General features: G+C 42.8%; 1 protein-coding gene across 2 annotated transcripts in view; it reads left to right on the top strand.

Moving 5' to 3' along the window:
- LOC134587105 (mediator of RNA polymerase II transcription subunit 23) overlaps window positions 1–27,648 on the top strand; it is a 75,327-nt gene that overhangs the window by 11,891 nt on the left and 35,788 nt on the right. The window contains exons 8-15 of one of the 2 annotated variants that reach the window (XM_063443231.1): window positions 1,853–1,922; window positions 3,541–3,653; window positions 15,279–15,374; window positions 15,913–15,930; window positions 21,069–21,269; window positions 22,270–22,413; window positions 23,060–23,205; window positions 26,973–27,218. In XM_063443231.1, coding sequence (XP_063299301.1) covers window positions 1,853–1,922; window positions 3,541–3,653; window positions 15,279–15,374; window positions 15,913–15,930; window positions 21,069–21,269; window positions 22,270–22,413; window positions 23,060–23,205; window positions 26,973–27,218 — 1,034 coding nt within the window. The remainder of the gene's footprint in view (window positions 1–1,852; window positions 1,923–3,540; window positions 3,654–15,278; window positions 15,375–15,912; window positions 15,931–21,068; window positions 21,270–22,269; window positions 22,414–23,059; window positions 23,206–26,972; window positions 27,219–27,648) is intronic. The other variant, XM_063443232.1, reaches the window with a different exon arrangement.

Raw genomic sequence — 27,648 nt, 5'->3', positions numbered from 1 at the left:
TGGATCTCTGGTCACTTGTCTTTTGTAGTGGATCATCTATTTTATGTGGGCATGAATTACAATTCTCTTTGTGTGTAATAATGATTGATACACATTAGTCATGCCAAATAATAGGTTCTATACATGGGCATCCGCAGGAATCTTTCCAAGGGGGCGGCCATAATTATAATGACATCCATGTTTGGCCCCTTTTTGACAGTGTCATGAAGGGGAGGGGCATAGTCATTCACATAAAGCCAGGGTAAATGGTGTTTTCACAACTATGGTGTCGGGAATACATGTGTGTTTTCCTGATACTATAGTGTTCCTTTAATCAAATTAAAGGAACATTCTGGTCACCATAACAACTTCATCTAACTGAAAATGCTATGATGCCAGGAGGCCCCTGGGTGCTCTCTTTCCTTTAAGGGGTTAAACCTCTCTCAAATGGTTTAACCCTCCCTATCTCCAGGTTGCTCAGTGGCATTCGGCTTCTGAAACGGAGTGTCAGGAAGTGCAGATTGACGTCAGGCATGGGTGCCACTGATTGGCTAGAGTCAGCTGAAGCTCTAAACCAATCGCTAGTTCCCGGTTCATAAAAATGTTTTACTTTTTGTGAATGGGAAGCTACTGATTGGCTTAGAGTGCCAGCTGACTGCTCTAGACAATCAGCAACACCCCTACCCAACGGCACTCTTTGCTTCCTGACACTCAGTAAATAAAAGACACATTAACAATGAGATTTATTTTTACCTGGGAAGATGAGAAGGTCCAAAGTTTCCCTGCCAGGGCCAGGTTCCAGTGGAGAGATCACTTTACTTGTCCTTCTTACTCAAATCTCCTTTTCTTCTTCATTTGACACAGTCTTCTTATTCTTCTGACACTGTCTTCTCTACTCCTTGGCTTCTTTTGCTCCTTTACCTTTCTGCTTCTTTTGCGCTCTTCTGCTCCTTTCCCTTCCAGCTCCTTGCTGACCTTCCTGCTCATTTCTGTTCCTGCTCCTTCTCCTACTTTACCTTCCTGCTCCTTGCTGTTCCTTTCTGCTCCTTTTCCTACTTTACCTTTGTGCTCCTTCTGATTATTTTTGCTCCTTTACCTTTGTGCTCCTTTTGTCCCTTCCTGTCCCTTGCAGACCCTTCCTTCTTCTTGCAGACCCTTGTTGCCCTTTCCTGCTCCTTGCGCAGGCCCTTTCCTGCTCCTTGCGCAGGCCCTTTCCTGCTCCTTGCGCAGGCCCTTTCCTGCTCCTTGCGCAGGCCCTTTCCTGCTCCTTGCGCAGGCCCTTTCCTGCTCCTTGCGCAGGCCCTTTCCTGCTCCTTGCGCAGGCCCTTTCCTGCTCCTTCTATCCCTTCCTGCTTATTTCTGTTTCTTCTCCTTTCTGCTCCTTCTCCTACTTTACCTTCCTGCTTCTTGCCAACCCTTCCTGTATGCTGCCCCCCATCCCACACTTACCTGATCTGTAGGCTGTCTCCCATCCCTCACTTACCTGATCTGTAGGCTGTCTCTGCAGTCTGGGAGTTGCTGGCTGCACTCTGTGCTGCTCCCCTGCGGATTCAGTAAGGAAAGAGAAGCAGGGATAAGATGTAGCTTCCTATTCTTGCCTTTCTCCACACACAGCGCCGGTATTGCAGTGTATTATCAATCTCGAAATACCGGTTCAAACTGAAAAATCCAGGGCGGGGCAAGTGTCTCCCCTTGCCCCCCTGCGGACGCCCATGGTTCTATGAGTAAAAATGACTCCAAAAAGTTCTGAACTTAAAATGAAAAATTCTATTATATGTACATGTACTAAAAAGAGATTTAAAAATCCCAGTGGACCACAAGATCTCAAAGATTAAAACATTGGTTTTAAATTTCTTTTTTTCCCTTTTTTCAGTTGTTGGGAAATCTGGTATCAGACTTTGTGGACAGTTTTCGGCCTACAGCACGAATCAATTCAATTTGCGGTAAGAAGTTGATCTTTGAATTATTAATTAAAAAGTATAAAATCACTAAAGCAGACACAGGAAAAAGAGTTCTCATATGTTTTACATAGAGTGATACTTTGTGAAGACTTTATACAGGGAATGAGAGGACAGGGATGTGTTTTTGTTTTTCTTTTCACAAAGCAACTGTGTCCCACCCCAAAATTATTATACGGTATTTTGCGATTTACTTGCATATAGTTCTAGTTAACCAGGTATGAGACTCTGAGATGCCTTCATTGTTCATATCTTCAAACTAGTTATTTTACTACTACCACTCAATACCACATAAAGAGAAACTAAATTAAAAATTGTCCTAATTAGAAAAATGATGTGTAAGGCAAGATGCTTCCAATGCTAATTGAGTAGGAAAGGGACATTGGATTTAAGTGGTCACTGTAGATGCTATAACATTTTCATCTCATTAGTGCGATTCCTCCTGCCAGTGTTAAAAGAAAAAGGACATTTCTAGTGTCGAGAAGGATTTTTTTGTTGCTTGCAAAATTGGAAAACTTTATTTTTTGCCATCTTTTGGATCGCAGAATCGGATATGAGAAAGGCTGAACTTAATTAACTTTTTTTTTTCTTCAGCCTTTGTATCTATGTAACTATGTAAAACATTTTTGATCAGTTTGTACTAGTTTGTAACTCCAATGGCCAGCTGTGATAAGCTGAAAGTGGTCATCTGATACCCCCCTCCCCCCCCTGCTGGGGAGTCTCATTTAGCATAATTAAAAATTGTTTAACACTGAACAGAAGGTTGGCAACAACACTATATAATCATTTTAATCACTGAAGCAGTTACAGTACCTACAGTATCTCTTTATATTACAGGGGGTTGGAAGATGCTTTGGATGTCCTTCACCAATAGACAAACCCCTCATATTAATTATTCAGGCAGGTCAACTGCCAAGATATAAACTAAACATTGATTTCATATTTACAGAACATTTGAAGACCTACATAAAATTAACCAGTTGCAATCCTACAGTTGGACATGTGAAGCTGGGCCTGGCTCCTTTAAGCATATATAGTGGTATTAGATCTGAATTGCACTGTTCTGGCAATGGGTTCAAGAGTTCTTACTGAAATATTTGACGATACCCCTATTTAATCCGAACTTATGTTTATCCATTGTACTAATGCCCATCCTTACTAATCCAAAAAAAAAATCTATTTTGAGATGCATGCTAAATGAGGCCAAATCCCTGATACCTGCCCCTTCACCAGAGCTTTGAAAAAATTAAGGGGAATTTGCTCATGTGATGTCCTCACTATATAATACCATGGAAATCTACAATACTATGAAGAGTGCTTAGCTCATGGTTTGAGTATATATCAAGTGTACTTCAGTATAATGAAGAATCTCTTTCTGCTTACTTAATCAGTTACTTTCTGTAGTACGTCTCAACTTCTCATATTAGGCCTATTCTCCACATCTCTCCCACTGTCCTGATTCCATCTCGTCTCCCCCAGTCATTTGTCAGATAAGATGCTTGTCCTTCACAGTTTTTAGTTTTTTTTGTAATTTTTTATTTATATAACCTTAATCATGTAGAACTGTAACCATTTTTTATTTTTTTTATTTCATTTTGTGCAGGGCGTTGCAGTCTTCTACCTGTGGTGAACAATTCAGGCGCTATCTGTAACTCCTGGAAACTGGATCCACTGACACTGCGTTTCCCTTTAAAAGGACTTTTGCCCTACGATAAGGTATAACTTCTTTAGCCATGATGATTTTATAGCTTGAAACACATCTGCTATTTCTATACCCAAGCATGAGAATGCTACAGAATACAAAAGCAACTTCCCTGTGTTTTGTTAACTTGCGTTATATGAATCTCAAATATGTTCGCATGTTTATGCATATATGTGTATTTTTAATCATGCATTCTCTTATCAACAGTGTTACACCATCCCTATAAATTCAAAGACACTTCCACAGGGAAGACAATTTTGCAGATGTACTGTTTAGTGCAACCGTTGTTTGTCTTACATCAGTCCTATAATTGCTGGTGGTGCTGCTAGTCTGTACTAATTCTTTCCAGTTCAGTGCATTAAGTCACAGTCTGGTCAATCTTAGTCCTGTGCATATCCTACCAAGACACTTTCCAGCCCAACTTAGTCTTCATCCTGTTCTGGAGTCAGTCTCTTTATATTCTAGCCTATCAATAAGCAATAAAATCCCAGCAAATTACAACAGAAAGGGGATCAACCGGCCATCAAAAGTGGCTGTCTGTTAGGCATTGCTCAGATTCCCGTAGAATAAAGCATGAACGTGTGGCTGTATGTGTAAATATTTTCATTAATGAATTAATAATTGAATATGTCCAGAGCCACTTATAGTTTTGTCTGACATACAATAGTAGGGTGGATACCGCATAGAAAGGTAAAAAAAAATTGTCTAGTATTCTAGTCCTTGATTTGTGGCTGTAAGAAATGTATCTACACTGAACAAAATTATAAACGCAACACTTTTATTTTTGCCCCCATTTTTCATGAGCTGAACTCAAAGATCGAAGACTTTTTCTATGTACACAAAAGGCCTATTTCTCTCAAATGTTGTTCACAAACCTTATAAATCTGTGTTAGTGAGCACTTCTCCTTTGCCGAGATAATCCATCCACCTCACAGGTGTACTGATTAGATAGCATGATTATTGCAAAGGTGTGCCTTAGGCTGGCCACAATAAAATGTGCAGTTTTATCACACATGATTCAGAGAAATTGGCAGTACATCCAACCGGTCTCAGAACCGTAGATCATGTGTAACCACACCAGCTCAGGACCTCCACATCCAGCATCTTCAGCTCCAAGATCGTCTGAGACCAGCCACCCGGACAGCTGCTGCAACAATCGGTTTGCATAACCAAAGAATTTCTGCCCAAACTGTCAGAAACTGTCAGAAACTGTCTCCGGGCAAATTCTCACATTCTCACATTCTATGGCGTCTGGCACTTTGGAGAGGTGTTTTTTCTTTACTATACAGGGCAGATGGCAGTCAGCGTGTATGGCGTCGTGGGTGAGCGGTTTGCTGATGTCAACATTGTGGATCGAGTGGCCCATGGTGGCGGTGAGGTTATGGTATGGGAAGGCGTATGTTGTGGACAACGAATACAGTAAAACTGCACATTTTAAAGTGGCCTTTTATTGTGGCCAGCCTAAGGCACACCTGTACAATAATCATGCTGTCTAATCAGCATCTTGATATGCCACACCTGTGAGGTGAATGGATTATCTCGGCAAAGGAGCAGTGCTCACTAACACAGATTTAGACAGATTTGTGAACAATATTTGAGAGAAATAGGCCTTTTGTGTACATAGAAAAAATATTCGATCTTTGAGTTCAGCTCATGAAAAATGTGGGCAAAAATTAGTGTTGCGTTTATAATTTTGTTCAGTGTATATTTAAATTTAACTACATACAAGTTGTAGTGGCACACTATGTGTTTTTCTTTTTGTGACTATGACAGGCTTGCTATCTGAAGTCTATATCTAAAAGATTAAACTGACCAGACAGGGACTCTTATGCCACCTAGTGGTTGCTTTAGACTATTATCAGTTGATTTAAAGGACCACTCTAGGCACCCAGACCACTTCAGCTTAATGAAGTGGTCTGGGTGCCAGGTCCAGCTAGGGTTAACCCAATTTTTTATAAACATAGCAGTTTCAGAGAAACTGCTATGTTTATAAATTGGTTAAGCCTTCCCCCTAATCCTCTAGTGACTGTCTCACTGACAGCCGCTAGAGGCGCTTGCGTGATTCTCACTGTGAAAATCACAGTGAGAGCACGCAAGCGTCCATAGGAAAGCATTGTAAATGCTTTCCTATGCGACTGGCTGAATGCGCGCGCAGCTCTTGCCGCGCGTGCGCATTCAGCCGACGGGGCGGAGAGGAGGAGAGCTCCACGCCCAGCGCTGGAAAAAGGTAAGTTTTACCCCTTTTCCCCTTTCCAGAGCCGGGCGGGAGGGGGACCCTGAGGGTGGGGGCACCCTCAGGGCACTCTAGTGCCAGGAAAACGAGTATGTTTTCCTGGCACTAGAGTGGTCCTTTAATAGACGTTAAAAGTACAATCAACCATTAAAGGAATCGGCACTTGACACAGGAAGGATAAGCAACATCAAGAAAAATGAAACCCCATAGTCGCTGTACAACAAACCCCAACACAAATGTAGGGTCTACCCCCCTGGGTTTCACCTCCATAATCCCTCCTCCCATGCCAGGAAGCCGAACACGACATGATACCGACGAGCATTTCCCCCTCCTCACTCCAGAGTTAAACAATCACATCCTACACCCTACCTACCACCCCATGTTTGAGGAGAAACTGCAGCAAAACTGTCCCACAAAGCACACAAAGCACCCATACACGCTCAACCTCCCAAGCACCATTGGTATACCTCAACGGTTAAACCAACCGCACCTAGGTAACCAGCAGTATACACAAGTGACCAACAACCAGTGCATCTGCTTTCAAATATAAATGTGACTGTAATTTCCCCAACATGTACCTATCCCCTTTTCTTTATTCTGTACCCCCTGTTCTCATCAAACCAAACGATGCAAAAGCTACGAATAAAGAATTTATAAAAAAAAAAAAAAAAATAGATGTTAAAATTAAATTAGGAAAACTAGTATAGTGGAACTTCGGAACTCGAAACTTAATCCGTTCCCAAAAGCTGTTCAAGTCCCGAAGTGTTCGAGGACCAAATCAACATTTCCCATAAGAATTAATGTTAAAATTGATTCATCCATCATACCAGACCCCCAAAATTACAGCATTTTACATTTATTTATATATATATATATATATATATATATATATATATATATATATATATATATATATATATATATATATATATATATATATATATATATGAATTAAAAATTCAGAGATCACTCTAATAATAAGCACCTTACCTTTATTTGAGTGGTTCCTTCCTTTCAACTTGCTAAAAAAAAATTCTGTTTGGCCATTATTACATTTATTTATAATAAATGTCTGACTTGAAAATGGTACATGGCTCTTTGTTGTGTGTTAGGGTGCCATAGTTCGTTTGCGTATCGAGACATTTGGCTCTTTGTTGTATGTTTGGGTACCGAAGATCGTTTTCCGTACCGAGACATTTTTTACTCATGGCTCTTTGTTGTATCTTCGGGTACAGAAGATCGTTCGCGTACCAACACATTTTTTACTCAAACATTTTTTTCAACTTCCGAGAACGGGACCGTTCGAGTTTCGAGGTTCCACTGTAATTGTCTTATATATTGAGATTATTTTATGATTTGTTTTGTTTTGTAGAAAATATTGTCTGCATTTTGTGCTTTTATGTTTGAGTTAGATGTTACAAATGGATAATTTTTAACTGCATGGTTAAAGTAAAAGTTAAATTTTATATGTTTATTTTTATGTATTGTTTAAGTGCTTCCAGCTCTTATGTGCAAAGTACTTTAAGAGATTGTAAGCTCATAAGCCATCTTGCAAAGGGACACTATAGTCACCAAAACAACTTTAGCTTAATGAAGCAGTTTTGGTGTATAGATCATGCCCCTTAAGTCTTACTGCTCAATTCTCTGCCATTTAGGAGTTAAATCACTTTGTTTATAAACCCGAGTCACACCTCTCTGCATGGGACTTGCATAACCTTCCTAAACACTTCCTGCAAAGCGTAATCTAATATTTATCCTTCCTTTATTGCAAGTTCTGTTTAACTTAGATTTTCTTATCCCCTGCTATGTTATTAGCTTGCTAGATCCTGCAAAAGCCTCCTGTATGTGATTAAAGTTCAATTTATAGAGGAAGAGATACAATTGTTTAAGATAAATTACATCTGATTGAAAGTGAAACCAGTTTTGTTTTTTTGTGCAGGCTGTGTCTGTCAGAGTCAAGGGAGGTGTGGCAAGGGCTGCATGAACAGAAACAAAGTGATTTAACTCCTAAATGGCAGTGAAACATGAGAGGCATGATCTATACACTACACTAAAACTGCTTCATTAAGCTAAAGTTTTTTAGGTGACTATAGTGTTCTTTTAATGGGTGACTGAATAACTCTGCTAGTTTTAACTACTATGTAGGCAATCCTTACCACATTACCAGGGGAGGGCTGGCAGCCTTAGGCCTGGGGGGCAAAACTAGTAAAGTGGCCCATTGCACCACCAAATCAGTTCACCATCCATGCCCACCTTTCTGGTTTTATAACGGATATTGATGTTATGCTAATCAGTAGCTCTTTGCCATACCCGCTCCTTCACGGCTCTGACTTTCAATGTTGTCAGAGCGCAGGCTGAGAATCTCTGAGCCTGTGCTCTGACTCACTAACTTAACGCCGGAACCACAGGGAGAGGATATAATCTGACTGCACCTACTGCTGGTGCGGATCACCAGCGAACTGTTTAAATTGAATATGCTGGTGTCCCCAACTTGTGAGCTGTGTTGGCCGCTGGGCGCCTCTGTTGTCATGGCACCCTGCGTGAACGCACAGGTTGCACACCCCAACGGCTGGCCCTGCTGAATCACTCATGTTACTACTTAGAAATCCCTCAATATTAATACAGACATCAGAGTAAACACCAATAAACTGTGGAAACAGAGCTGACCTCCCCCCCCACCCAAATTTATAAAGATTTGCTTAGTGGATTTGTTGTAAGATTAAATCTTGCCTCCTCCTCTCTCTCTTCCATGCGCTGCTCTGTAGACTGGGTGGAAGTGAAGAGTAATCACATTCTTCCAGCACAGCGCCACCTGTGGCTGCATGGGGAACAGCTGGTTAATGTAATGGTTGCAGGACGGCCAGCTGCCGCAGAACCTCTTTGTTCCCGTCTCTGCAAAGGGCTCCAGGCACTGCTTGCTGTGAGTGTGAGCCACTGTAAATTAGAGGCAGAGGGCACTTGCACTGCGGTAAAGACGGGTCTGGGCAGGAGGAGAGTGCAGTGCAATCAGTGCACTCCCCTCCTGTGGGTCACGAGTAGACTGGTACACCTGCCCAGGATCAGAGCCGGTGCAAGGATTTTTGACGCCCTAGGCAAAAGAAAAATTTGCCGCCCCCCCATGAGACATCACAATGCCCACCCATATGATCTGCCATATGAACTAACGCCAGTGCTGCACACAGTGTGTGTTTACATTAAAAAGCCTGCAGGGACAAGCTATAGACACCAGAACCACTTCATTAAGCTATAGTGTCCCTTTAATGTGAGGTAAATTATAGATTAGTGTCACTAATAATATACTAGATTGCCTACTTACAACCAGATGAGGATGGTGATGGGCTCTGGCTGCAGTTTGGCTCCACTGGTCTGGTGTAGAACAGGATCTCTGGAGGCTGTTTAAATGTTGTGACCACAGTTGCAATGTTCTGGGAGAATTGGAAGCAGCTCTGTTTTTTTTGGGCCCCTTACACAGCTCAAGGCCTGGGCCCCAGGGCCTGACGGTGAGTATGCCCATAAGGCCCACTCATAAGTCCACTTATATGTTCCACCCACCCATGAGTTCGCTCACAGGGAGTGGAGTGTGTAGGGGATGTGTTATGTATTATTGTAGAGGATCTAATATGTGTGCTTATGGTATGTAGTGTATAGGGATACCAGTTTGTGTAGGTGATGCAGTGTGTTTGTGTGTAGTGGAAGCAGTGTGTATTTGTGTATAAGGGATGTATTGTGTGTTTCTGGTTGTGTGTAAGGGATGCATTGTGTGAATTTGTGTTTGTATGCATAAGGGATGCAAGGTGTGTGTCTGTATGTGTGTGCATTGAGTGTGTGTAAGAGATGCATTGTGTTTCTGTGTGTGTAAGGGTTTGCATTGTGTGTTTCTGTGTGTGTGCAAAGGATGCATTGCCATTGTGTGTGTGTGTAATGGATGCATTGTGTGTTTCTCTGTAAGGGAAGCATGTTGTGTTTCTGTGTGTGTAGGGATGCATTGTGTGTTTCTGTGTATGTATAGGGATGCATTGTGAGTGTCTGTGCGTGCAGTGTGAAAGAGCTCCCTGTCTTGCCCCCTGTCCTATAGAGCTCTCCCTTCTGTCCCTTAGAGCTCTCCTGCCCCTTAGGGGTCTCTCCTCTCCCCCACCCTCCCCTAGCGGTATCTTCTCACACTCACCTCCCCCTCCCTGTGTTCTTCTCACCTCCCCCTCCCTGTGTTCTTCTCACCTCCCCCCTCCCTGTGTTCTTCTCACCTCCCCCCTCCCTGTGTTCTTCTCACCTCCCCCTCCCTGTGTTCTTCTCACCTCCCCACTCCCTGTGTTCTTCTCACCTCCCCACTCCCTGTGTTCTTCTCACCTCCCCCTCCCTGTGTTCTTCTCACCTCCCCACTCCCTGTGTTCTTCTCACCTCCCCACTCCCTGTGTTCTTCTCACCTCCCCCCTCCCTGTGTTCGTCTCACCTCCCCCCTCCCTGTGTTCGTCTCACCTCCCCCCTCCCTGTGTTCGTCTCACCTCCCCCCTCCCTGTGTTCGTCTCACCTCCCCCCTCCCTGTGTTCGTCTCACCTCCCCCCTCCCTGTGTTCGTCTCACCTCCCCCCTCCCTGTGTTCGTCTCACCTCCCCCCTCCCTGTGTTCGTCTCACCTCCCCCCTCCCTGTGTTCGTCTCACCTCCCCCCTCCCTGTGTTCGTCTCACCTCCCCCCTCCCTGTGTTCGTCTCACCTCCCCCCTCCCTGTGTTCGTCTCACCTCCCCCCTCCCTGTGTTCGTCTCACCTCCCCCCTCCCTGTGTTCGTCTCACCTCCCCCCTCCCTGTGTTCGTCTCACCTCCCCCCTCCCTGTGTTCGTCTCACCTCCCCCCTCCCTGTGTTCGTCTCACCTCCCCCCTCCCTGTGTTCGTCTCACCTCCCCCCTCCCTGTGTTCGTCTCACCTCCCCCCTCCCTGTGTTCGTCTCACCTCCCCCCTCCCTGTGTTCGTCTCACCTCCCCCCTCCCTGTGTTCGTCTCACCTCCCCCCTCCCGGTGTTCGTCTCACCTCCCCCCTCCCGGTGTTCGTCTCACCTCCCCCCTCCCGGTGTTCGTCTCACCTCCCCCCTCCCTGTGTTCGTCTCACCTCCCCCCTCCCTGTGTTCGTCTCACCTCCCCCCTCCCTGTGTTCGTCTCACCTCCCCCCTCCCTGTGTTCGTCTCACCTCCCCCCTCCCTGTGTTCGTCTCACCTCCCCCCTCCCTGTGTTCGTCTCACCTCCCCCCTCCCTGTGTTCGTCTCACCTCCCCCCTCCCTGTGTTCGTCTCACCTCCCCCCTCCCTGTGTTCGTCTCACCTCCCCCCTCCCTGTGTTCGTCTCACCTCCCCCCTCCCTGTGTTCGTCTCACCTCCCCCCTCCCTGTGTTCGTCTCACCTCCCCCCTCCCTGTGTTCGTCTCACCTCCCCCCTCCCTGTGTTCGTCTCACCTCCCCCCTCCCTGTGTTCGTCTCACCTCCCCCCTCCCTGTGTTCGTCTCACCTCCCCCCTCCCTGTGTTCGTCTCACCTCCCCCCTCCCTGTGTTCGTCTCACCTCCCCCCTCCCTGTGTTCGTCTCACCTCCCCCCTCCCTGTGTTCGTCTCACCTCCCCCCTCCCTGTGTTCGTCTCACCTCCCCCCTCCCTGTGTTCGTCTCACCTCCCCCCTCCCTGTGTTCGTCTCACCTCCCCCCTCCCTGTGTTCGTCTCACCTCCCCCCTCCCTGTGTTCGTCTCACCTCCCCCCTCCCTGTGTTCGTCTCACCTCCCCCCTCCCTGTGTTCGTCTCACCTCCCCCCTCCCTGTGTTCGTCTCACCTCCCCCCTCCCTGTGTTCGTCTCACCTCCCCCCTCCCTGTGTTCGTCTCACCTCCCCCCTCCCTGTGTTCGTCTCACCTCCCCCCTCCCTGTGTTCGTCTCACCTCCCCCCTCCCTGTGTTCGTCTCACCTCCCCCCTCCCTGTGTTCGTCTCACCTCCCCCCTCCCTGTGTTCGTCTCACCTCCCCCCTCCCTGTGTTCGTCTCACCTCCCCCCTCCCTGTGTTCGTCTCACCTCCCCCCTCCCTGTGTTCGTCTCACCTCCCCCCTCCCTGTGTTCGTCTCACCTCCCCCCTCCCTGTGTTCGTCTCACCTCCCCCCTCCCTGTGTTCGTCTCACCTCCCCCCTCCCTGTGTTCGTCTCACCTCCCCCCTCCCTGTGTTCGTCTCACCTCCCCCCTCCCTGTGTTCGTCTCACCTCCCCCCTCCCTGTGTTCGTCTCACCTCCCCCCTCCCTGTGTTCGTCTCACCTCCCCCCTCCCTGTGTTCGTCTCACCTCCCCCCTCCCTGTGTTCGTCTCACCTCCCCCCTCCCTGTGTTCGTCTCACCTCCCCCCTCCCTGTGTTCGTCTCACCTCCCCCCTCCCTGTGTTCGTCTCACCTCCCCCCTCCCTGTGTTCGTCTCACCTCCCCCCTCCCTGTGTTCGTCTCACCTCCCCCCTCCCTGTGTTCGTCTCACCTCCCCCCTCCCTGTGTTCGTCTCACCTCCCCCCTCCCTGTGTTCGTCTCACCTCCCCCCTCCCTGTGTTCGTCTCACCTCCCCCCTCCCTGTGTTCGTCTCACCTCCCCCCTCCCTGTGTTCGTCTCACCTCCCCCCTCCCTGTGTTCGTCTCACCTCCCCCCTCCCTGTGTTCGTCTCACCTCCCCCCTCCCTGTGTTCGTCTCACCTCCCCCCTCCCTGTGTTCGTCTCACCTCCCCCCTCCCTGTGTTCGTCTCACCTCCCCCCTCCCTGTGTTCGTCTCACCTCCCCCCTCCCTGTGTTCGTCTCACCTCCCCCCTCCCTGTGTTCGTCTCCCCTCCCCCCTCCCTGTGTTCGTCTCCCCTCCCCCCTCCCTGTGTTCGTCTCCCCTCCCCCCTCCCTGTGTTCGTCTCCCCTCCCCCCTCCCTGTGTTCGTCTCCCCTCCCCCCTCCCTGTGTTCGTCTCCCCTCCCCCCTCCCTGTGTTCGTCTCCCCTCCCCCCTCCCTGTGTTCGTCTCCCCTCCCCCCTCCCTGTGTTCGTCTCCCCTCCCCCCTCCCTGTGTTCGTCTCCCCTCCCCCCTCCCTGTGTTCGTCTCCCCTCCCCCCTCCCTGTGTTCGTCTCCCCTCCCCCCTCCCTGTGTTCGTCTCCCCTCCCCCCTCCCTGTGTTCGTCTCCCCTCCCCCCTCCCTGTGTTCGTCTCCCCTCCCCCCTCCCTGTGTTCGTCTCCCCTCCCCCCTCCCTGTGTTCGTCTCCCCTCCCCCCTCCCTGTGTTCGTCTCCCCTCCCCCCTCCCTGTGTTCGTCTCCCCTCCCCCCTCCCTGTGTTCGTCTCCCCTCCCCCCTCCCTGTGTTCGTCTCCCCTCCCCCCTCCCTGTGTTCGTCTCCCCTCCCCCCTCCCTGTGTTCGTCTCCCCTCCCCCCTCCCTGTGTTCGTCTCCCCTCCCCCCTCCCTGTGTTCGTCTCCCCTCCCCCCTCCCTGTGTTCGTCTCCCCTCCCCCCTCCCTGTGTTCGTCTCCCCTCCCCCCTCCCTGTGTTCGTCTCCCCTCCCCCCTCCCTGTGTTCGTCTCCCCTCCCCCCTCCCTGTGTTCGTCTCCCCTCCCCCCTCCCTGTGTTCGTCTCCCCTCCCCCCTCCCTGTGTTCGTCTCCCCTCCCCCCTCCCTGTGTTCGTCTCCCCTCCCCCCTCCCTGTGTTCGTCTCCCCTCCCCCCTCCCTGTGTTCGTCTCCCCTCCCCCCTCCCTGTGTTCGTCTCCCCTCCCCCCTTCCTGTGTTCGTCTCCCCTCCCTCCTCCCTGTGTTCGTCTCCCCTCCCCCCCGTTCTTATTCTTCTTACGCCCCGTTCTTATTCTTCTTACGCCCCTGTTCTTATTCTTCTTACGCCCACCTTCTTATTCTTCTTACCCCCACCTTCTTATTCTTCTTACCCCCACCTTCTTATTCTTCTTACCCCCACCTTCTTATTCTTCTTACCCCCACCTTCTTATTCTTCTTACCCCCACCTTCTTCTTCTTCTTACCCCCACCTTCTTCTTCTTCTTACCCCCACCTTCTTCTTCTTCTTACCCCCACCTTCTTCTTCTTCTTACCCCCACCTTCTTCTTCTTCTTACCCCCACCTTCTTCTTCTTCTTACCCCCACCTTCTTCTTCTTCTTACCCCCACCTTCTTCTTCTTCTTACCCCCACCTTCTTCTTCTTCTTACCCCCACCTTCTTCTTCTTCTTACCCCCACCTTCTTCTTCTTCTTACCCCCACCTTCTTCTTCTTCTTACCCCCACCTTCTTCTTCTTCTTACCCCCACCTTCTTCTTCTTCTTACTCACCCCCACCTTCTTCTTCTTCTTCTTCTTCTTCTTCTTCTTACTCCCCCCACCTTCTTCTTCTTTTTACCCCTCCCCCTCACCTCCCCTTCCCTGTAGCGTGTCCAAGCTCCTCTCCGGTCCGCGGTGCCCGGCCGGAGTGATAGGAAAGTGCACACTCAGTGTGCACTTCCGGTCAGTCCGGCCTGGTACAGAAAACAGAAACTCCGCACGGTACAGGAATTTCGGTTTCCTGTACCCGGCTGGACTGACGGGAAGTGCACACTGAGTGTGCACTTTCCTATCACTCCGGCCGGGCACTGCGGACCAGAGAGAAGCTCGGCCGCTCTAAAGGGAAGGGAAGGGGAGGAGAGAAGCAGCGCTGCAGCCGCCTGAGGCTCTTTACAGAGCGCTCAGGTGGCTGCAGCATTAGGACCGTCCCTGCAGCGGCCGGTTTTAAAATGATTTAGGGAAGCCTGTGGGGCAATTGCCTCCATGCCCCCATGCTAAGCCCGGCCCTGCATTTTACCACATTGCTCTTGAAAATATTTAGCTTTTTCTTTTCTTTGTCTTGGGTTTTGGATCCACTCTTTTTTGTCCTGTAACCAGCCAGCTGGAAACTTTGATTGTGGGATGACTTTGTCAGTTTTGTCTTAGTTTTGTGATATTTTTCAACACACATTGCGTACAAGCACTGCTCACATAGCCAACTCTACTTGCAGTCACTATTGTGTGCATATAAATGCAAGTAAATGCTACATTTGTTGTGTGCCCAGACTGCCTAACCCTCACACAGTCCTTCAATGTTTTTCTTTGGCATGACTCAGAATCTGGTAATTTTGTGTAGTTTACAAATTGCACAGAAATTGCACAAAGATGGGAGAACGTGTTTACATGTGCCTCCATGCATTGGATTACTGTGAAATGTGAATAGCTTTTTTGTTTTTTACACAATAATTCATTATATCAGGTTTGAATTTAGTTGCATATAGATTCCCTTATTGATAGTTTTTGATGTGTTTGAGTCTGGTAACAATTTGTATCTAATTATTTTTAAGTGTTAAGGTAAAGTCTTGGCACTTCATAATTCACTTGAACAACATTTTTTTACAGAAAATAAATGTGTTTTACCTTTCCTTGCAGGACTTATTTGAGCCTCAGACTGGCCTCTTAAGATATGTTCTGGAGCAGCCGTATTCTCGCGATATGGTGTGCAACATGTTGGGTCTTAACAAGCAGGTATTACATTGCAATAGAGAATGTTCCATGCAAATATTGCACTATTCTTCCACCTTTTCTTTGCTATAACAATCTGAACAAAACAGTATTAATAGTGATCACCTAGTAATCTTATTTTAATATCTCATAAAGGTACTTTATATTATTTAACTAAATATAAACCGCAAGTTGTTCTTATTGTTCATTGCTTACTGCCTTGGGGATGTTAAAATTGAGTAGTTATTAAAAAAGATGACTTTTTGTTTTGCATTGCTTTTTTCCCTCCCTCCTCCTATAAGGCCAGTCTCATGAGAGCCCAATGCCAGCTTACTGCACCATGTAATACACTCAACCCTTGGTTTACCAAAATATTCCTAATGCTTTCTTTCCAAAGACAACCTACTTAAATTTAAATACCCTCTGCCTTGTTAGACAGTATTGGTGGGTATACTCTGACATTGGGCATCTTGAGGCAGGCCTCATAGTCACTGTTTTGTCTTTTCTTTTTTTCTTCCTTTTTTTTGTTCTGTCTTGTCCTGCCCATCCTTCAATGCTCTAGACCTTGAACATTGCCCAGGTATGTTCACAACCTTCTTCTTGTATTGTGACTAACAGTGCTGCTGGCTGTTTAGTAGCCACTGATCCAAGTTAGCAAATACATATACATGTTCAGGGCTTGAAATTTGTAGGACTGCCACATGCCTAGAACCATTTTATTAAACTACAACTTTAATTACGTTCCCTTAAAATTAAATGTAAATATTTGTTTTCTCAAGTAAAAACTGATGGCGTCACCTATCCTTTTGCCCTCTTTTTCTCATTTCTTTGCTCTGCTTGCACATTTAAGGGGGTTCATTTAAGCTTTGTTATATTTTCTGTTGTAGCTGTCTTTCCTCAAGTGATTCCGTTAAATCCAAAAAGTACATTGATCAGACAAAAGGAGAAAAAAATTTATTCATTTACTTTCCTCTTGATTAACTTTGTGAGGGAACAGATTAACAATTTAATTAACCTTTTATGGTGAGGTTTAGAGTTTGATTGTTTTAGGCATGGTTATAACGTTTGTATGCAATCTCCTTCTGTAAACCACTTGCTCATTGCATGGGTCTAAATATGGCATATAGTGTAATGTAGTGTAGGACTGTTATAAAACTTGATATTCATACAAAGTGGTGCTCTATATAGGAAACAAATGAAAAGTTCACTTTGTATTTCTCAAGCAAGGGAACATTTTTCTTCTATTTAATTTTTTTTTTTAGCAAATATAAAAAAAAAAAAAAAAAAAAAGCCACACTTCTGTTTGTGTTTCATTGTAAAGTGTTTGGAGAATAATATGGATTATAGAGGAAGCTGTGGAATGCAAAGTACCAGAAGTCAGATTTAAAAAAAAAAAAAAAAAAGTGGTACTAAAAGCAGACCCGTCAATTCTACGTTTTCAGAAAGATAACATCTGTATGAGAAAATTCTCACTCATGACACATCGCCTGGAAGTCCTAAAGACTGTGTTATGCCTTAAAGGAACCCTCCAAGCACCTTAACCACTACAATGTGTTGTTGTGCGCATAGTGCCAAGAGTGCCCTGGGGCTCACCCTGTACCACACATCTGATTTTGTTTTAGACATTGATGGCTTATAGTAATAATCCAAACCCCATCATGTTTTCCTCTGGAATACTTGAGAGGGCAATTAATTATCTAGCACTTTCAGTGAAATTTGCCAAAGCCTCAAATTTTGTAATTTGTTGGTTGCAATTCTAAACCAGTTTAGTTTATAAATAATCTTTTCTTCTTGATATTACAAATGAAGCCACTGATATTGGTACTGTTTTGTTTGGAGGGATATGTTTATGATCTGTTGTAGTGAAAGAGCACAAACAAAATTAGTTTCTCTTTATGGCTAATGCTCAGTTCTTATTACTTCTCTCTTTCATATTTATAAGTTTCTCATATTTACAGTGGACCTAAAATCAACTTTATATAAATCAGTGGAAAATACAAAAGTGTCTACTAACATTCAAAGGGGCGCTATAGTCACCAAAACAACTTTAACTTAATGACGCAGCTTTGGTGTGTAGATCATGCCTCTGCAATTATCTCTCATTTAGGTGTTCAATCACTTTGTTTATGTAGCCCTAAACACACCACCCTGCATGTGACTTACACAGCCTTCCTAAACACTTCCTGTAAAGAGTCATCTAATGTTGATACTTGCAAAATCTGTTTAATTTAGAATTCTTATCTTCTACTCTGTTAGCTTTCTAGACCCTGCAGGGGCCCACCATAGGTAATTTAAGTTCAATTTACAGAGCAATACAAACAAACTGATTGAATCAATGCATCTCTATCAGGAAAATTTAGCTTCTCCATGCAGAGCGTGAGGACGCTAAACGGCAGGGCTGCTTACTGTGCAGCCCCGAGCCGGGAAGCCCCTCCAGTGGCCATCTAAGGAGTGGGGATTACATTTTCCTTGGGGAAATGTAAACACTGCCTTTTTTCTGAAAAGGCAGTGTTTACATGAAAATCGCTGTAGTTGTTCTGGTGACTATAGTGCCCCTTTAAATTAAGTTGCATCTGATTGAAAATGAAACAATTTAGTTTTCAAGCAGGATGTGGTGTCCGTCACAGACAGGGCAGGTGTGGCTAGGATAAACCGAAGCAAAGGTGATTTAACTTCCAATGGCAGTCAATTAAACAGTGAGACTGCATGATCTATACACTGCATGATCTATACATCAAAAATTGCTTAATTTAGCTAAAGTTATTTTGGTGACTAGTGTCCCTTTAATTATATATTTTATTTACCCCAGCCCATGGTTGAATTGCTGAAAGCACCCATTCTAAAAAGGTCATAATTTAACCACTTGATGTTATCTTTTGGAACTTGTTACTTTTTTTTTCCCCTTCCAAATCTTTCTGACTGTGTTTAGAAGTAGAAGATGATTGATAAGAGCATTATTTATTTGCTTGCATATAATATGTATATACACCATTTGGATTCAACAGACAGTACATGAGTAACACAAAGCTTGGCTCTTCTTGCAGTATATGAATGCAATATATTGTAGAAAGTATCTAATTGTGCCCAATCCCATAGCATGAAATATTCGAAATGATCCTGCAAAATACAGAAATATGGCAACTGTAGCACCTTTCAATTGAGCTTCAAAGTGTGTAGGGAGTCCACAGCTTGAAGAAAAATATTTCTAAAACGCTGAACCCCAAAAAAGGAATATGGTTAGTTGTGCACATTTAATTTACCGTAAAATAATTATGACCACTTTAATTTCTTTGCTAAACTAAAATGTTTTTTTTTTTCTAAATGTGCCGGACTAGTAAATCTCAAGCCCTGTACATGCTAGTCTTGCATGCTAGATAACAACCTTGTAGTGTTGTGATGTGAATTTTTACAAGCATTTATTTGTGTCTTGGACTAATAGTGTTTTTGTGCCAGTTTTACTCAAGCTTTGCCATTCTCAGAGTCACAAGCAGTCTCCAGTGTCTTGCATATAGCCTGAATTGTCTACCTTTTCAATTATAGTTTTTATACTAATCCTGTTGCTTGTCCACTGTGCGATGAAGGATTTGTTTAATAGCTTTCCTGTGGTTCTCCAACTACTTACTTCTTAGATTGCCTCTACCAACACATATTACAGCCAGCTCCTATCTCCAGTTATGTACTGTATGAAAGAAGTTCTATCTGTGATTGATTCCCAGAATGAGGCTATAACAAAAACGCCTTTCTCTTATTTTAATAGCCAGTATTTACTTAGAAGAAGGCAACAACCAGAATGCAGAAACTGACACTCCTAGACTAATATTTCATATATAATGATTTTAGACTAATCTAAAATGCTTCACTTAAGGTATTTTTGCTTACCCACTTTCCCCTACAGGATATCAACTAAGCAGCAAGTGTGAAGAATTGTTTTGGGCTGAAAATTTTTACTATTTTGATCATCTTTACAAATCAATTGTCAGCAGGCAATTAATAAGACTGATTCAATATTCCATCAGTCTTATTACCAACCATCTGAAGCTAAATGGCTTCTTTTATCAGTATCTCTAATTGGAGTGAATTAAGTGATTGTTAAATTATATGCTGCTGGTGTCTTCAAAGACTAGTTTGGAAGCCCTTGTCTTGGCGTGTACATTCTTTCTTCACAAAGACAAAACATTTCCCCCATTAAGTACTAATACATTATCAGTGATTTGTTTAAACAGTGCATTCTATTAAATTTCAGTATTTTATAGTATAACTTGCAGCTGATCTTGGTGGATGCATTCCAACCTACTTAAGAAACAAGGTTACAGTACGTAGAATAGTTTCTAGAGTCCTGAAAAATATTGTCGAAGATCTGCCAGTGGCTTCAGAGCCACAGGTTGAGTATAATTGCATTATGTGTTGTGTTCATATTGCTATTTTTGGCCTGACCTCTGGTTGATGGGGGGGGGTGCAGTTTTGGCAGGTCCTTAGGACTACGCATTACTACTCGTCACAGCATGTCTTCCCAAAATGCTGTCAGCATCTCATCTCAGTATGTTTCTCCGCCAGCAGAGAGCATGTCAGGGGTTGTTGTCACACACATTTCAATTCAATTTTCATTAATTTTTTTTTATCCCTTTTTTTATGGCAAAAGAGGACAAACCTATGCTTGTATAAGATTATAAATATTTTGCAATAGGTTTGTAGATAACCTTTAAAGTGCATTCTAATATTAAATTCAAAATTTTACAGATTGTTTTTTTTTTTACATTTTTCCTGTTTTTGCTTCCTATATATCTTTGCGGTAAAACATATACTATTAATTTTGCCTTTGGAAAGGGACATTACATTTTCTTTTTTTTTTTTTTTAGCCTTAAGCTGCTTATCATCTTTTATGTGTTTAACGTTTCCAATGAAAGCTGCATTATGGTAACAAGTACAGTTCAGTTTTGTATATCTCCATACATACTGACATCACAGACTTCCACACTTGGCTAAGTGTGAAATAAAGTAACTGTTCCTTACTTTTATAATTGCTTATTTATGAAGTCTTACTATATTTTAAAATAATTCCAAACACTTATAATAACCCCCTCCCCCAAAAAAACACTCTCATGCAAACCTCAGATATCATTGAAACAAATTTTATTGATGTATACATAGAAGCAAACCTCTTTTATTTTTTATTTTCTATACTTAACCCTCTTATCTAGAGTTAACTTTATTCTTTTTATGTTCCACTTTCTCTTTTAAGAAAACTATTGTCCTATTTTTTTCCTTTCTTGTTCTTTCTAGTCTTTCCCTATCCCCCCCCCATTGACCTTCATTTTATTTTTAATTCTCCCTCCACTCTATATTTTATTATCTTTGACTTGCCTTTTCCCTTGTTTTTATTTTTTATAGTTACCATTTTTTTTTCCTTATTTGTTTGTATTTTCTTCCTCTGCCAATTGTTTTTTTGGCCCTTTTTCCTACTGTACTGAGACCGATGTCATCTCTATATGTTATACAAGACTATATTCTGGAGAATGCATGCTTCTACGTTTTTGGTAAACAAAAAATATAACCACTTTGAGTATATGTTACCTTAAATGCAGCTTTGATAAACATTTGTCATCTGTCCTACCATTTCATGCTTCCTGGCCTCTTCTGGCTACGTGCACAGTTTGCTTTCTTTGTCGCCTGGTGTGCAGCGCTTTTGGAATACTGTGTTGTATGATTTCTTCCTTTCAGCACAAGCAACGCTGTCCTGTGCTAGAGGACCAGTTGGTCGATCTGGTGGTATATGCCATGGAGCGCTCTGAGACAGAGGAGAAGTTTGACGATGGGGGAACCAGCCAGCTGCTATGGCAGCATCTCTCCAGCCAGCTCATTTTCTTTGTGCTATTTCAGTTTGCCAGTTTTCCACACATGGTTTTGTCTCTCCATCAAAAGGTATATACTTTGCAGAATGTTGATATTGGGGTACTTGGCTGCAATAATCAGTTCTGATTGGTTATGAAACACTGATAAGACAGTGACATTTCATCTATGCCTTAAGACAAATTGGTAGGGAATTATGTCAGTAATGTTATATTTAATAGTAAAGATTCACAGTGATATGAATGAAGATATCAAATATACATATTCACACTTTTAGTGCGCTTCTCCTACATTCGAAAATTTTTAATGATTTGATAGGTTACTGTGAAATGTTCACTTCTTACAGGGCTTGACTACTCAGTAGTCAAGAACTAGGTCACCATGCCCATATAGAAATGGTAGCTAGCGCTAAACATTTTTTCTCAGTTCTCGGTCAGAGAGATAAAAACACTCTTTGGAATGGCCCACATAGACTTCATGTGACTGGGCTGTCTCTGTATGCTCTTGTAATTTAGCACAGCTGGAAGTGATATGCACATCACATCCTTTCATTGTTATTTTAGGTTGCACACAGCCTTACTAGGTGGTGTCTGAAGCTTCCTCTGCTGCCAGAGAATACAGAGAAAGCCCACTCATGCACTAGACACACAAGGGTAATTGTGGTAGATCTTCAGATCTCTGCTTCCCATCTCACAACAAACCGAGAAGGAAAGGGAATGTAATGTATCTGGTAGGCATGTGTTTATAGGTTTGAGAGTTTTTCTATTATTGTGTATGTGTGAATGCTTTTGAATCATGTGGCATGATTGATTGTGGGTGTGAGTAAAAGTTTATGTAAGTTATTTATTGATTTGTCAAACTCTTGTCCCATTGATCCACTTTGTTTAGACCAAATGATGTGTATACTTTAAAAAATATTAATTGGTATGTACCTTTTTATGAGGAGTGGTGTAAATAGTGTGTTTATGGGTTTTGCCACCTTGGATATTCTTCCATATCAGCAGTAATTTACAAGTGAAAAGCATGCTCAGTGTGTTAGATTGTGTCTGGATGCTTAAATACTTTCTTGCAGTTGGCAGGCCGAGGCCTTATTAAAGGCAGAGATCACCTGATGTGGGTCCTGCTACAATTCATTTCTGGAAGCATACAGAAGAATGCGTTGGCAGACTTTCTCCCAGTCATGAAGCTCTTTGATCTCTTATATCCAGAGAAAGAGGTAAGCTTTGGTTCAGATGTTGTCATTATAAGAGAGTGTTAAACTCTTTTAATTTATAAAAATATATATATATATAAAATGGACACCTCTCATTTCACGTCTCAGCAGGATGCTTTCTTTTACCACAGATTTTAAGAAACACTATAAAATAAAAAAAATAAAAATCATTTTAACAATTAACTTTGTAAAATTTATTTAAATTAATTGTAATGTCAAAGTGATTGACACGTCTTCATAATAAATGTCTGTTGACTTCACCTCAGACAGAGCCACCTTTCTTCTGCTATAGTGCTCATCTAAAATGTCAACATTATAGCCCATGTGAAACAAAATAGAAATGTTCAGACAAGTAGGGGTTTTAGTTTAGACCACATTTGAAATTATGAGACTTTTTAAAGTACTAGAGGTTGGTTAATCTCTATGGAAACCAGTAGGCCCATTACAAGGTGCCCTTTTTTAGGTCTTTGCACCACTTTTTATATATCATACTTTTTATACACAACATCCACTGTTCGGTTTTAATTTGAAATGTAGGTGTTGTTAAGGTTTATCTTAAATATTGGGAAAGCTAGGACAAGTCACTGATATCCTTCGTACATACTGTTATTTGTTGACTCCACAAGCATGCCTTCCGATTATTTTGCAGTGCATTCCTGTTCCTGATATCACCAAACCTCAGTCCACGCACTCCTTTGCCATGACCTGTATATGGATCCACCTGAATCGAAAAGCTCAGAATGACAATTCCAAACTGCAGATTCCGATTCCTCATTCACTAAAACTTCATCATGAGTATGAGACCCTGAACCACTATCTTATTTTGATGTCACTTGTGTTACTGAATAACCATTGATGCCACGTTTTGTTATAGTTAATTTTCAACTTCATTTTCAATCTTTTGATAGCAATAATAAAGTGTTGTGGTAAATCACCAGTTTTCATGAGCAGGGCATATATATATATATTCATATATCCATCGGAAAAAAGTACACCCTCTTTGAATTCCATAGTTTTACATATCAGGACATCATCTTTTCCTTAGCTGGTCTCAAAATTGGGTACACCTTATGATTCAATAGTTTGTAGAACCACCTTTAGCAGCAATGACTTGAAATAATCATTTTCTGTATGACTTTTATCAATCTCTCACATCGTTGCAGAGGAATTTTGGCTCTTTTTTACAAGTTGCTTCAGTTCATTGAGTACTTGGCATTTGTTTATGCACAGCTCTCTTAAGGTCCCACCACATTTCAATAGGGTTGAGGTCTGGACTTTGACTTCAGGCATTCTGTTGTAGATTTGCTTGTGCACTTGGGATAATTGTCCTGTTGTATGACCCAATTTTTACCAGGCTTGAGCTGTCTGACAGATGGCCTTACATTTGAATCTATAATACTTCAGTATACAGAGGAGTTAATGGTCAACTTAATGTTTGCAAAGTTCCCCGGTCCTGTAGCTACAAAACAAACCCAAATCATCACCCCTCCACCACCGTGCTTGACAGTTGAAATTAGGTGTTTGTGCTGATATCCTATGTTTAGTTTTCGCCAATTGTGGCGTTGTGTATAATGGCCAAACATTATCACTTTGGCCTCATCTATCCAAAGGACATTGTTCCAGAAGTCTTGTGGTTTGTTCAGATGCAAATTTGCAAACCTAAGCCATGCTGCCATTTTCTTTTTAGAGAGAAGAAGCTTTCTCCTGGCAACCCTTCCAAACACACCATGCTGGGTCTTTTTCTAATTGTACTGTCATGAACTTAAACATTTAACATGCCAACTGAGGCCTATTTTGTCTGAGACGCAACTCTTTTTTTTGTTGCAATTTCTCTGAGCATTGCACAGTTTGACCTTGTGGTGAATTTGCTGGGACTCGTAGGAAGATTGTCAGCTGTCTTTAATGTTTTCAACTTTTGTATAATCTTTTTCGATGTAGAATGATGGACTTTAAATTGTTTCAAAATGGCTTATAACCCTTCCCAGTTTGATGGGCAGCAACAATTGATTCTCTAAGATCATTGCTGATGTCTTTCCTCCTTAAAACACACCTGAACACTCAAGACCAGCAAACTGCTAAAACTTCAGCTTTTATAGAGCACTTTTTGATGATCAATCTTGCCTCTTAATTACTATGGAAGCAGGGAGGCTGTACTTAGTTTTTCAAACATGGCTTCTCCATTTTTACTTTAACCCCTTAAGGACACATGACATGTCTGACACGTCATGATTCCCTTTTATTCCAGAAGTTTGGTCCTTAAGGGGTTAAAAAAATATATATTTAATGATACAGTGTAATATGAAATGTGTTGTTCATTTGAGGTTGTATTTACCTAATTTTAAAACCTACTAAGGAAGAGATGATTGTTATGTCCTGATATGTAAACCCGTAGAATTCATAGTGTCTGTCTGTCTTCAACTCTGTTGATGTTTTGCCGAGCTTTCTATGTAGTTCTTAAGCTATTGTGAAGCTGCAGCCACCATGGTTTCTTACTGACTAAAGCAGGGGTAGGCAACCTTTTGCACCACTACAAATGTTGTGGACTACATATCCTATACAGGGAGTGCAGAATTATTAGGCAAGTTGTATTTTTGAGGATTAATTTTATTATTGAACAACAACCATGTTCTCAATGAACCCAAAAAACTCATTAATATCAAAGCTGAATATTTTTGGAAGTAGTTTTTAGTTTGTTTTTAGTTATAGCTATTTTAGGGGGATATCTGTGTGTGCAGGTGACTATTACTGTGCATAATTATTAGGCAACTTAACAAAAAACAAATATATACCCATTTCAATTATTTATTTTTACCAGTGAAACCAATATAACATCTCAACATTCACAAATATACATTTATTGCATTCAAAAACATAACAAAAACAAATCAGTGACCAATATAGCCACCTTTCTTTGCAAGGACACTCAAAAGCCTGCCATCCATGGATTCTGTCAGTGTTTTGATCTGTTCACCATCAACATTGCGTGCAGCAGCAACCACAGCCTCCCAGACACTGTTCAGAGAGGTGTACTGTTTTCCCTCCTTGTAAATCTCACATTTGATGATGGACCACAGGTTCTCAATGGGGTTCAGATCAGGTGAACAAGGAGGCCATGTCATTAGATTTTCTTCTTTTATACCCTTTCTTGCCAGCCACGCTGTGGAGTACTTGGACGCGTGTGATGGAGCATTGTCCTGCATGAAAATCATGTTTTTCTTGAAGGATGCAGACTTCTTCCTGTACCACTGCTTGAAGAAGGTGTCTTCCAGAAACTGGGAGTTGAGCTTGACTCCATCCTCAACCCGAAAAGGCCCCACAAGCTCATCTTTGATGATACCAGCCCCAACCCGTACTCCACCTCCACCTTGCTGGCGTCTGAGTCGGACTGGAGCTCTCTGCCCTTTACCAATCCATCCATCTGGCCCATCAAGACTCACTCTCATTTAATCAGTCCATAAAACCTTAGAAAAATCAGTCTTGAGATATTTCTTGGCCCAGTCTTGACGTTTCAGCTTGTGTGTCTTGTTCAGTGGTGGTCGTCTTTCAGCCTTTCTTACCTTGGCCATGTCTCTGAGTATTGCACACCTTGTGCTTTCGGGCACTCCAGTGATGTTGCAGCTCTGAAATATGGCCAAACTGGTGGCAAGTGGCACCTTGGCAGCTGCACGCTTGACTTTTCTCAGTTCATGGGCAGTTATTTTGCACCTTGGTATCTCCACACGCTTCTTGCGACCCTGTTGACTATTTTGAATGAAACGCTTGATTGTTCGATGATCACGCTTCAGAAGCTTTGCAATTTTAAGAGTGCTGCATCCCTCTGCAAGATATCTCACTATTTTTGACTTTTTTGAGCCTGTCAAGTCCTTCTTTTGACCCATTTTGCCAAAGGAAAGGAAGTTGCCTAATAATTATGCACACCTGATATAGGGTGTTGATGTCATTAGACCACACCCCTTCTCATTACAGAGATGCACATCACCTAATATGCTTAATTGGTAGTAGGCTTTCGAGCCTATACAGCTTGGAGTAAGACAACATGCATAAAGAGGATGATGTGGTCAAAATACTCATTTGCCTAATAATTCTGCACACAGTGTAATGCAGGCAAAGCATCAGGGAAGATGTAGTCCACAACATCTGGAGTGCAAAAGGTTGCCTAATCCTGGACTAAAGTTTCTAAAAGCAGTTGAAATTTCACGACTGCATGATATACATATTAGCTGACTCTCTTAACCCCTTAAGGACCAAACTTCTGGAATAAAAGGGAATCATGACATGTCACACATGTCATGTGTCCTTAAGGGGTTTTAAAGAGCCACTTTTTTATTGCCTTTTTATGCCAGAGATTAACATCTTAACTCACTTGCACAATTAAGATTATTTTGGACCATCATAGTTGCAAAAAATATTTTATATATATATATATATATATTTATATATTTTTTTTCTCAGTTTATTCATAAAGAATGTTTAGCTCTGTGAGCAAAGGTAAAAGAGGATTAAACTGCCCACTTAAATTATTATTTTTTTTTAATAATTCACTCTTCTCTCTACTTGTACAGGTTCTTGCAGCAAAGTTTGAGAAATAAGAGCTTGCAGATGAATGACTATAAAATAGCTTTACTGTGTAATGCATATTCCACAAACTCTGAATGTTTTACATTGCCCATGGGAGTTCTTGTGGAAACAATTTATGGCAATGGAAGTATGAGGATACCGCTACCCGGGACAAATTGCATGGCTTCAGGCTCCATAACCCCACTGCCAATGAATCTCTTGGACTCGCTAACTGTTCATGCAAAAATGAGGTACATTATGCCCTGAAACACTCTAATTACTTGCATAGTTATCCTATGTGCATGCTGTCATATAAACTGTAGACAATGTCTGGGAAGATAAAGGTATATTAAAAGATTTTTTTTAAAGATTTATCGCTGAAAGGATGTGAAATCTGAATTCCAGCTGTCATCAAATTTTCACTTCTTGTTTTTTAATAGTTTATTACATTTAATGAAAAAAAAAAAAAAAAAAAAAATATATATATATATATATATATATATATATATATATATATATATATATATATATATATATATATATATATATATATATTTCATTTATATGTAGCAGCCATGTTCAATTGCTATGTGTTCTTTGTGGGAACATGCAGCATCAGGCAAGTTAGGATAAGCAGCAGTTGGTCAGATGAAATACAAACTTCTAAATTAAACACACTAT

The sequence above is a fragment of the Pelobates fuscus genome, chromosome 2, assembly GCF_036172605.1.
Source record: "Pelobates fuscus isolate aPelFus1 chromosome 2, aPelFus1.pri, whole genome shotgun sequence".
In the NCBI taxonomy this organism is placed as follows: domain Eukaryota; kingdom Metazoa; phylum Chordata; class Amphibia; order Anura; family Pelobatidae; genus Pelobates; species Pelobates fuscus.
The sequence above is the reverse complement of the archived record's forward strand: the minus strand, read 5'-3'. Positions and strand labels throughout refer to the sequence as shown.